Raw genomic sequence first — 11,005 nt, 5'->3', positions numbered from 1 at the left:
GTAAATGTAACCTGAAAATGAGCTGATAGTTTAGTGTTGTTGATGGTGTAGTGTTGTTAATGGTTTATTGTGGGGGCTTTGGTGCTACAGTGACCGTACTGTAGAGTGAAAAAGGTGTGATTTTAGTCAGATGTTGCAGTGGGGGAGGGTGACTTATTTGTGTTTGGGGAGTATTTTCTTTTTAAATAACAGTCGAAAGCTTTAGGTTGATAAGGCAGTGTGGGGGAGCACAGCCGTTCAAAGTCCAGCCGCAGACTCATTTCTTGTGTATTTCAGATATCTGATTTAGTTTTCATTTCATAATAAATTACAACAACAACTACTGTAAACACTTTTTCCGAGAGAAGGCGGAGATTAGATATTGAAGTTAGGATTCTCAGGATTCTTATCTTCGTATTGCTTATAGCTCATGCAGGCATGACAAGGTTTCTTCTCTGTGTTCAAGTTTAGACAAGGAGATAGCACAGCTTCACTGATAGAACCATCACTTCCCCTTTGTGCTTTTCTCTGGACAACATTTTTTATTTTAAGTGTTTTAGTCTCTTTGGTGAAACATATGTTTTTTATTTTTTTTATTCTCACAAAAAGATGATTTGAGATGTGTGTCGAGGGCTCTGAGTGTACACTCACTGAGACTTTGTGTTGCTGTCACAGTCCTGGAACACTTCCTTGGCGTCAGTCTGTTTCCAAGGTGAACATGAGTGAATGAGCCGAAAGCCCTTTGAGTCGCAGTGAAGCTGTCCGCGGTCCAGAATGTCCTTTTGCCAAGTTAGACTTTTGTTCAGCAGTTTTTTTATTTTTTTTTATTGGCCTGCTCATTTTTCCTGTTACATTGATCAAGCACAATGAGTTTTGGTGCTGAAGGATGTTATTTTAGATACTTCTTCAAAAGGTGGGATGAGGTCACCGTTATGAAAGCCACATGGTAGTCTCTAACACTCCTTCTCATGTCGCATACATTTCCTCCTCGACTCCTCCAGGTGTACTTTCCTCTGTCTGTCTGTTCCTCTGTCTCAGTCCTTCACACCGAAGAAGCACAGGAGATACGCGAGGAGGAGGAGGAGGAGGAGGAGGAACCGAGGAAATGTGTTTAAGAAGCGTCACATGGCTCCTCGGTGATCCCTCCTCAATGCTCGCTCCTACGTACTTCAATTTTCATTTTCCTTCACTACATCGTTCATTGTTTGCGGTATATTTGCGGGTTTTCTCCCGCCAAATCTTTACTGGTCCAATCAGCGAACAGAGGGAGTGGCTGAGAACGATGACGTCGAGGTTGTGCGCTAGTTTGAGTTGTAGTTCCGTAATGGCGGTGGAGAAAGATGCGAGCGAAGCCATTCGGTCCGTTGTGGCAACACTGCCGAATATCCAGAAATGAAAGCCCGAGCAAGAACAGTCTTTGCTGAGTTTGGTTGGTGGCCATGATGTTGTTGTCCCTCCTCCCCACGGGGTTCGGGAACAGTTTGATTTTCCAGCTCGCTCCGTTAGTGGTGAAGGAGTTGGCTAAGGCGAACGCTAGCGATGCTAAGCCGACATCACGACCAAACGTTAGCGATTGGTTATGGCAGATCCAGAGTGGCTCTGGGCAGAGCCAATAGTTTTAAACTATAACAGAGTACCCGCCTTCAAGGAAGTTAACACTTGTCAGTGGAGAGTGGCCAGACTCTCTGGACAAATGAAATGGACCAGAGTCTGGGGAGTCGAGGAGGAGCTATCAAATAAGGGTAACGAGATGCACCCTACTCTCAGTCCAAACTCACATGCCAAGTCCAAGCTTTAATAAACAAGTCAATGTGCTTCATCAAAGCTGACATTTTAAAATGTGATACAACAACCTCATATTTATTTGGCTAATATGAATATGGTGATTCATATTTACTGTTTGATATGTGCTGTGCTGCTGCTGTAACTGGGTACTGAGTGACCATTAAAGTGAAGTGAAGTAACTACTCTCTTTCTATTCAAATTAGATCAACATTTTGGGAACTACTGTCATTCTCTTTCTTGCTTATATTTCTGGTTTAATGCACATTGAAGCAGCTGGTTTGGTTTCATGACTGAAATGTGCTCCAGGCTGATCGGAAGTGTCACTACGGTACATATGTTCAAAATAACCAGTTGGATAGGTGGAGTGCGACTGTCTGTCTGTCTCTAACACGAGACAAAACTCTTGTCTTGTGGGTTTCAAATGTGTGTCAATTCAGACCATAGGCAGGCTGGGGGAACGCATATTAATGTTAAAAAACCTCATAAAGTGAAATTTTCATGCCATGGGACCTTTAAGTTTGAAGTCATCATAAAAATTTGTGACCCGTGTCTGACATCACTTCTGACTGCCACTGATGATCGTTACACAACAGTATTATGTCACCTGCTGTCTTTCTCATGCATTCTTCTCTTCTATTTGAAAACCTTGGGTCTTGGCCTTGGGGGTGCCAGACAGTTTCCTGGCATTGTGAGAAATTTAACAGTCCAGGGATTTCAGGCACATGTTTTTGTTTAGAGACCACATACTTGCATGTGAAGAGCTTGTTTTTATGTGCTGCATGAAACTATGTTTTCGAGTGTAAGACAATAGTACGGGCTTTTCTATTTTCTTGAAACATTTCACCCTAGACCTTGATGGTGTTTATTTTGTGGCGGACTGACAAAGAGAGGCACAGTGGCCGTAAAACACCCACTGTCTCTTTGATTCTCTGCGCGACTTTCCTTCATTTGTTTGGCTGTTGTCGCTAACGCTGTGAAATCAAAATGAACCATCTTTAGATGAGTATCATGTAACTAAACTATAAATCGTATGTTTGTTTCACTGGAGTCTGTTCCAAACGGGGAAATATTAGTGTAACAAGAAAACAGCTGAACAAGTACATTTTTATCTTTGCATGGTCTTATACAGATGTGAACTACAAAGCGTGGATTTGGCAGTCGTACGCTGGTTTTATCTGCCAGACAAGCTTTCATTTACTGGGACAGGAAGCCCAAGCAGGTAGTATACTTCCTATTTGACAGTTACAGACACCCAACACAAATACACTCAAACAATATACAGTGACAATTTACAGAAAAGATTAACCACGCTGCCCATCAAGAAGCTGAGAGTACTTTCAAGCTGTCTGAGACTAATTATTTATAAAAATCACATTCCTCCCCGCTAAGCTACTTCACTCAGAACAAAGGCCTCAATGTTTTTACTGACTGACAAGTGGAGAGTTTCTACTACAGGAGAAGTTGAATGCTGTTTCACAGAGCGCTGAGAAGAGAAAGCTGTGGGCATGGACTGACAAGGGTCGCTGAAAAAACCCCTGAATAGAGAAAGCTCTCTGTTCTGTCTCATTTCCAATGGTTCCAATAAAACTGTTCTTTAGCAGAGCTGCTGCCCACACAGGCTGTCAAAAACAACAAGGAGACAGTTCAATTTGGGTGTGCCTCATCACCAGGGCCACACGGAATCAATCCAGATCCTCAGATTTTAAAGTCTTAAAAAAATTTCAATAAAACTCAGAACGTTAACACATCTCCACTCCCAAGCAGGAAAGCGGTTCACTATATTCTGTTGTTTTTCATTCTGGATCGCCGCTGAAAACTGTAAATAGAAAACATTTGGGTCTGCTCATCACAGTGGTTCCCAAACTTTCTAACGTACCACCAAACGGACACAAATTAGACCCTGGACCACCATTTGATGAGATGTTGTCCCAGGGACCCCCATCTGATAGGATTTTTGCTTTTAGATGTTTTATTACAGAAAGTGTTTGAAACTCAAGACCAAAATAATCATACATTGTGTCATTGTGTTATTTATGGATGGAATTATAGAGAAAATAAATGATTCCTCTTTTAGCTGGGGACTCCCTAGAACCCCTTCAAGGACCCCTGAGGGTCCCCGGACCCCACTTTGGGAACCGCTGCCTCATCAGACAGCAGTGATGGCAGTCACTTGAATTATTTTCAAGTGAACTTCTCAGGTACTTTTGACCTCCTGTCTTTATTTTTATTTATTAAAACTAATCAAACTGCAATCCCAGACCTATGTTATCTAGAGTTCTTTAGATCGATGAATTTCTGTCATGCTGTGCAGTGGTGGAAGAAGTCTTCAGAGTCTTTACTTATGTAAAAGTAGCAATACCACAACATTACAAGTCCTTCATTCAAGATGTTGCGTGAAATAAGTAATAGCAGTAAAATGTACTCTGAGCATTTAGCAAAATGAAAGTACTTGTTATGCAGAATAATGGCTGCTTAACTTAACTAATTAACCAATTTAACCTAATGTATTGTACATATAAGATCATAGGTTTTGTATATAATAGCTTAATCTGCAAACTAACTAGTAACTGAGCTGCTAAATAAATGTAATATAGCAACAAAACTAAAAAAGAATATTTCCCACTGTGATGCAGTGGAGTAAAAGTATAAAGTAGCATAAGGCTACATCTACACTACTACGTTTTCATTTTTAAGCGGCGTGTGAGACAAAAACGATCTCCGTCCACACAAGAGTTTTAGCTCCAGTAGCAGAACTAATCTCCGTCCATATTAAAGGAGAACTATGCAGTTTTTTTAAGCTTAATTTACCTTAACTGAACAGCTTCGGGGTCATTGGAATGGTTCTATGACTTTTTTCGGGTTGAATGATGGTCGTCTAGCTCCCCTCTAGCGCCTGTCAGCGGAAAAACCAGCCTTGCAACTTTCGAGCCGGCGGCCTCAGCGTCAGGAAGTATGGCGTGATATCAGGTCTCACCATGTAACGAATTGCTTCACGGCACTGCACACATACGCCCATTCAGGAACCGGCTAACAAGGTAGAGATGGAGTTTTTCACACTATCGTCATGGCTGAGCCGGCTAAAATGAAGCAGAAAGCTAGGAAAGCATTGTCGGAGGAAGAGAGGAAGAGGAAACGGCAGACTGACCGAGAGAGGAGTCAGACACGAGTAAACATAGAATGGCGTTTTCAGAATGGCGAGAACTGGGACAAACAGAAACCTGCAAATCTGATACTGACCTGGCATTCTTGCTGTTGCACTTACTAAGTATCGTTGGGATAAACTCAGTTTAATCTTTGTATTTCTTATTATTGTGACCTCAGGATGTTTGCTATTGTCTGTAAATGTTTTTATTATGATTGCTGTCTGTTACTGGCTTACTAGCTAGCTTACTAGCTGTCTACCTCAGTGGACATGGCTCCGTGCGTTCGCTCTATGAAAACAAATGCAAATGACCAGAGGGAGAAGATGGGAGGGGGGAGAGTTGCCAACGTGTTTTTACAACAGTGTTGCCAAATATCTATTTCGAAGCTGTAGGAGGAGCTCTATAGAGAAACCTGTGAGCAAAAAGCGAGAAAAAACTGTGAAGAAATTGCCAAAACTGCATAGCGCCCCCTTTAACCACAGACATATATAGAATGGACCAACAATCCCGTTGCTCTGGACGGAGACCAGTGAAGGATTTTAGAAGTACTTTACCAGTGATGGCTGAGCGTTACGGCACAACCTCCAACTGAGCTCGAGGACGTAGATGTGACGTGAGCAACGTGTCTGAAAGTGTGAAGTCTTCTGGTAGCTGTGCCGAGAGAAATCTCAATCATTCCCAATCTTGCAGAGACGGAGAGCATAGGTATATGTAAGGAGATAACATAGGCACAGGCTAATTATTGCTAATTTAAATGCTAGTTAACATTAGTAATTACCGTATACACCTGAATATAAGACAACCCCCCCCCATTTTTCAGACTTATTTTTGGGAAAAAAATAGATTTTTGTGGAAAAAATCTGGTTTTCAACAGAAAATTATTTTATTGGAAAAGTCTAATGATAATTCATTGGAAAAAAAACATTTTAACACCATTCATTAAATATTTGGATTAATTTGTCACAAAATAAAGTGCACTCATGTCAATGAGTTCAGAAATTAATGAACGAGTGACAAAATGAATAACCTTTTCACAAAAATGCAATAATTATGTAGGCCTATGTATGTATTGTGGTACTGTGAAGATAGATAGAAAATAAGCATCTGCTTTTAATCAAATACATCTGACATTAAAGTCTTGAAACAAACCAAACTGTGGGGTTGCAATAAGAACAGCAGTGCAAATGGGCCTCCATGCTGCACATTAAAATAGGCCTATTCCTCACAGAGATCCCCTGCCTCGCTATGCTCACTCTCACTGTCATCACTATCATGATGCTCCACGAGCCCCTCCCACAGAATGTCATCCTCGCTCCCATCAAGGGCATTTGATATGCAGCATTTCTTAAATCCATGAATGATTCTCTCCTGGCTTATGGCATCCCATGCTTGGAGGATCCAAGTACAGAGCAGATGCACTGCTGGCTTCTGAAGTTTTCCAGTAGGCGTCAGTGAGTGATCGCCTGACAGGAGCCACTCAGTGTACCTCTTGACCTCTCCATGGCGGCACTTTATTGTTTATTTAATTCATAACACTGTCACTACCGGTAATTACATAGCCTATCGTGTTGGCGCCCTCTACAGTTTCCCCCTGCTTTCTACCTTTCCCCCCGTGATTTTGTCTATATCGCGAATATAAGACGACACCCCATTTTTCAGCCTATTTGTAGGACAAAAACCTTGTCTTATATTCGGGTATATACGGTAAACTTAAACAGCTAATGTAAGTCAAAACTGCCTGTGAGCTTCTCCTGTACTGTACGGTAATTTCTCTACTGTGCGACAGTAAGTCACGTGGTTACGACACAATTGTTATGTCATTATGTCACGACATAACGTGAGGTACAAGGTAATGGAGCCTTTTATACGTTGTTGTGTTTCTTTAGAAATAAACAATGGAAAAATAGAGTCTTTAAATGCTTCAGATGTAAAGTTATTCACTGTCAACGTAGCGTCAAAATGAATGGCAGTCAATGGAATGCTAACGGGAGATGATGGCTTGTTAGCATCAAAACGGCGCCTTAAGAGCTACGCGTTCCAAGGAGAAGCTTTTAACATGTCTGACAACGCATATCCCATGACCATTCACACACTGGGCACGTGCGTGCCGGTGTAAACAGGAAGCAGACTGTCTGACGTTACTCTTTGGTTGAAAATCGATGTATAAATTGAAATTACAGAAAATAATTTAAAGAAAGAACAACCATGGTGAAAAGTAAGAGCAGGGATTTATTAGCTTGGACTGACAATGAGGTGGAACCGTTACTGAAAGGTATGTAAGTTACCTAACCGATAAGACTGACTGACGGGCATCGGTCTCACCAAAAAGGTTCCGTTTGTGCCCGTCCAGACTACAACGCAACCACAGAGTTTTCAAACCAGAACGGGGGCAGCAGTGTTTCCAAATGTCTCCGTTTTTTTAAATGTAGCCTAAGTAGGTTACAGTACTTTCCACCGCTGATGCTGTAATGGTTGTACAGGGTTTAAGAAGTCACAATAATATACAAAAAAAACAAAGAGGCCTTTGATTTTCACCCATGACATCACAGATTAGCCATGAAGAAGCAGCTATGTTTCAACTCAAAATGCAGCTGGAAACACTAATTATTCTTTAATATCTAAAATGTTTTTATTTGTAGTAAAGAAAGGCTTAATCATAGTTCCTTGGCCTTATAAAGGCAATTTTTTCTTTTTTTAAATCTATTGAATAAAGAAAATTGCTTTACAAATGCCTCAATGTTAATTGTGTTACACTTAATATTGCATTTTTAACTTGGACTCTCTCTTAGCTTAAGTAAGAATAGCTCAAAACATTCATTTTACATATATACACTATAATATACAGTATTCCAGCTAATTCTGTGCATGTGTTGTAAACCTTTTGATGAATTCCCTCACAATGCAGAGCTGCTTTGGTTGATAGGCAGACAAAGAAGCAGGAGGAGTTAGATGGGAGGCAGTAGGAGGGGTTAGCACAGCTGCTCTCCCTTCCAAAGTACAAAAACTGCCTGCGATACCGGCACAAAGAAGTAGAGCTCTGTCTGAGTGAGTGCCGGGAAAAGAGCTTGTGAAGCTGTCAGAGGGAGAGACAAACTGAGGAAAGGGAGAGAGAAGTAGACTTGAGTGACTCAGTCAGTAAGGAAGAGAGAGAGAGAGAGAGAGAGAGAGAGAGAGAGAGAAAAGAGAAAAAAAAGAGGGAGAACAGGAAACAGACCCTGAGGACAAACTGTCTGTGAGACACTCACATTGTGAAACAGACGGAGAGCTCCAGCGCGCCTGTGAACACGCCTGGCGGTTTGTGCTGAGGACCTTGCGTCAATATGACAGCTTTGCGCCTTTGGAACTGAAGAGGACAAAAACAAAGGACTGAGTTTTGACAAAGAGTTTTTTGCCATGGGGACATCTCTCTAACGGACCTAAATGTGGATACGCCATCATTTCTTTTGTGGACTCAGCAGCGCGTGGTAATTGAGGACTTGTGGAGTGAAAAGGAGACACATTTGTGTGACTGATTAAGTAAAACCTAAGCCTGCAACTTGTGGGGTGCAGCCTGGTGGAGAGACAGGGCAGGGGGAGGGGAGGACGCTACAGCCTGAATCTCTCATGTCCTTTGGAAGGGGTCTTTTCAATATGAGGTAACTCCCCCAAGATAACTACATCGAGAAAGAGAAGGGATCATGTTGACCATGTGCAGCCGTCCTAACATTGACAGATGTGTTGGAAAGAAACCTTTGTACCCGTGGCCTGAATTGTCAGATGTGAGTGTCTTTCAATGTATCCTGGATTAAGACTGTTCTGTGCTTTACTCTCCACTTGTGGTGAATTCATTGTGCAGGGCAGCCCTTTTTCTTATATAGCTATAACATAACAAACACCCTTCATCCCTCCACTCTTTGTCTCTCAGAATGTACAACGATACCATCCAGCAAGGGGTGGGAAATCAGTCGACAAACAACTCCTGCGACAAGAACGATGGTTTCAAGTACCCGTTGTACAGTACTATCTTCAGCATTGTGTTTGTGGTGGGACTGATCACCAATGTCGTGGCCATGTACATATTTACCTGCTCTCTGAAGCTGAGGAACGAGACCACGACCTACATGATGAACCTGGTGGTGTCCGACCTGCTGTTTGTCTGCACGCTGCCCCTGAGGGTCTTCTACTTCATCAACCAGAACTGGCCTTTCGGAAGCACGCTCTGCAAGGTCTCCGTCTCACTCTTCTACACCAACATGTACGGCAGCATGCTGTTTCTCACCTGCATCAGCGTGGATCGCTTTCTGGCCATTGTGTACCCTTTTCGCTCGAGGGCGCTCAGGACCAAGCGCAACGCTAAGATTGTGTGTGTTGCTGTATGGGTGTTGGTGCTGTCTGGGAGTCTCCCCACAGGCTTCCTGTTGGAAACCACCTCACAGGAGAAGAGCAAGAACAACTCCACTTTCTGCTTTGAGAACTTCTCCTCCAATCAGTGGAAAGCGCATCTGTCCAAGGTGGTGATCTTCATAGAGACAGTGGGCTTCATCATCCCGCTTCTGCTCAACGTCTGTTGCTCCATCATGGTGCTGCACACCCTGCGTCGCCCCCAAACCATCAGCCGTGGCGGGAAGCTGAACAAAACAAAGATCCTGCGCATGATAGTTGTGCACCTCTTAATTTTTTGTTTTTGCTTCATCCCCTACAACGTAAACTTGGTTTTCTACGCTCTGGTCCGCACTAAAACGTTAACGGGCTGCTCTGTGGAGTCGGTGGTCCGGACGATCTACCCAATAGCCCTCTGCATTGCTGTGTCCAACTGCTGCTTTGATCCCATTGTTTACTATTTCACTTCGGAGACCATCCAGAACTCCTTCAAGAGGAAGTCTCAGGTCAGCCGTACCTATGACGCCAAGTTCTCAGAGGCCCTGCAGTCAGAAACCAGCTCCAACCTGCAGTGCAGCCTGAGGACTCTCAAGGCGAAAGTCTTTCACAATGAGTCTTCAGTGTGATGCTGGGGTAGCTGCAGTCAGCATGAAAGGTATTAAAATCCATCCCTCCATGGAAAAACAAACCTCTTTCAGACAATGGGAACAGCTTTCTTGGATTGAAGCACCTGCCAAAGAGGTCTTCCCTGTCTTCATCTCAGGACAAATGTTTGGACTTGTCTTTGACAGCCTCTGCTCCTCAGTATGACCCTTTGTTCACATCCGTGGATTTCTTATTACTACTAACTAATTTCCCTTTTCCTGTGGAATATTTTGTAATTGTGTTAGGCACGATTACTCTGAAAGTAACCTGGAGGGCAATGTGATCACTGAACACCAGAACAGTTGTGATGTTGAATTTGTGCCTATATATTTGTACATTTCCATGGTAAGTTGAGATGTTCACTTTAGAATGGTATCTATTAAATTAACATAAAGTTATATCAAGCTATAGATTGTACAGGGCTTCTTTTTTGTTATTGTAAATTTCAAATAAGTCACAGAAGGGCCTTTTTGTTCTGGAACCATTTCATTGTCCACTCAATGTCTTTATTGACTATTAAATGCACTGACACAGAATTCCACTGCACTCATGCTACAGTAAATTAATAAAAGTAATGTACTGTTTAAAACAAATGAAACCTTTTTGTCATTTAAATGAAGAAAATGCTCTCATTTGACGCTGGAATATAGATGGTTTTAAATGTTGAACTTGAACATAGTATAATGGACTAAAACTCAAAAAGGACATGCTGTTTATTTACAACATTAAACCTCCTGAGACTTCAGTTTACACAGGCCAAGTGAAGAGTTGAGATAGCACACTAAAGCTACATAACAGGTTTGACTTCACTCCATTTTACAGTTAAATCTCTTCTCTAATATTTTTATTTTGCATGCAAATGAGGAGGTAAAGAAGTAGAAGTAGACCGTCTAATAGAGTATGTCTGACTCCCACTGGGGAGTGCCAGCTTATTGTGTAACAACCAGCATTGAAGAAAGTCTTTATTAATGGCAACTGACAAAAACAGACATTCAGACATGAAGTAAGTGTATGTATGGAGACTGTGGTGTAAGAACCACATGGTTAAAAACAGCATAGTTGGACTGTATGCCATAATGATGAGTGAATCAATT

General features: G+C 42.1%; 1 protein-coding gene across 1 annotated transcript; it reads left to right on the top strand.

Annotated features, from left to right (window-relative positions):
- The first annotated feature begins 8,554 nt into the window (after nt 1-8,554).
- lpar6a (lysophosphatidic acid receptor 6a) lies at nt 8,555-10,504 on the top strand. The gene has a single exon (XM_028573633.1). It carries the CDS (start codon nt 8,813-8,815, stop codon nt 9,890-9,892), a length of 1,080 nt encoding a protein of 359 aa, XP_028429434.1. The 5' UTR covers nt 8,555-8,812; the 3' UTR covers nt 9,893-10,504.
- The last annotated feature ends 501 nt before the right edge of the window (nt 10,505-11,005 follow it).

Source organism: Perca flavescens, chromosome 3 (assembly GCF_004354835.1).
Source record: "Perca flavescens isolate YP-PL-M2 chromosome 3, PFLA_1.0, whole genome shotgun sequence".
Lineage (NCBI taxonomy): Eukaryota > Metazoa > Chordata > Actinopteri > Perciformes > Percidae > Perca > Perca flavescens.
Note: the sequence above shows the minus strand (reverse complement) of the source record. Positions and strands in the feature narration are given on the sequence as shown.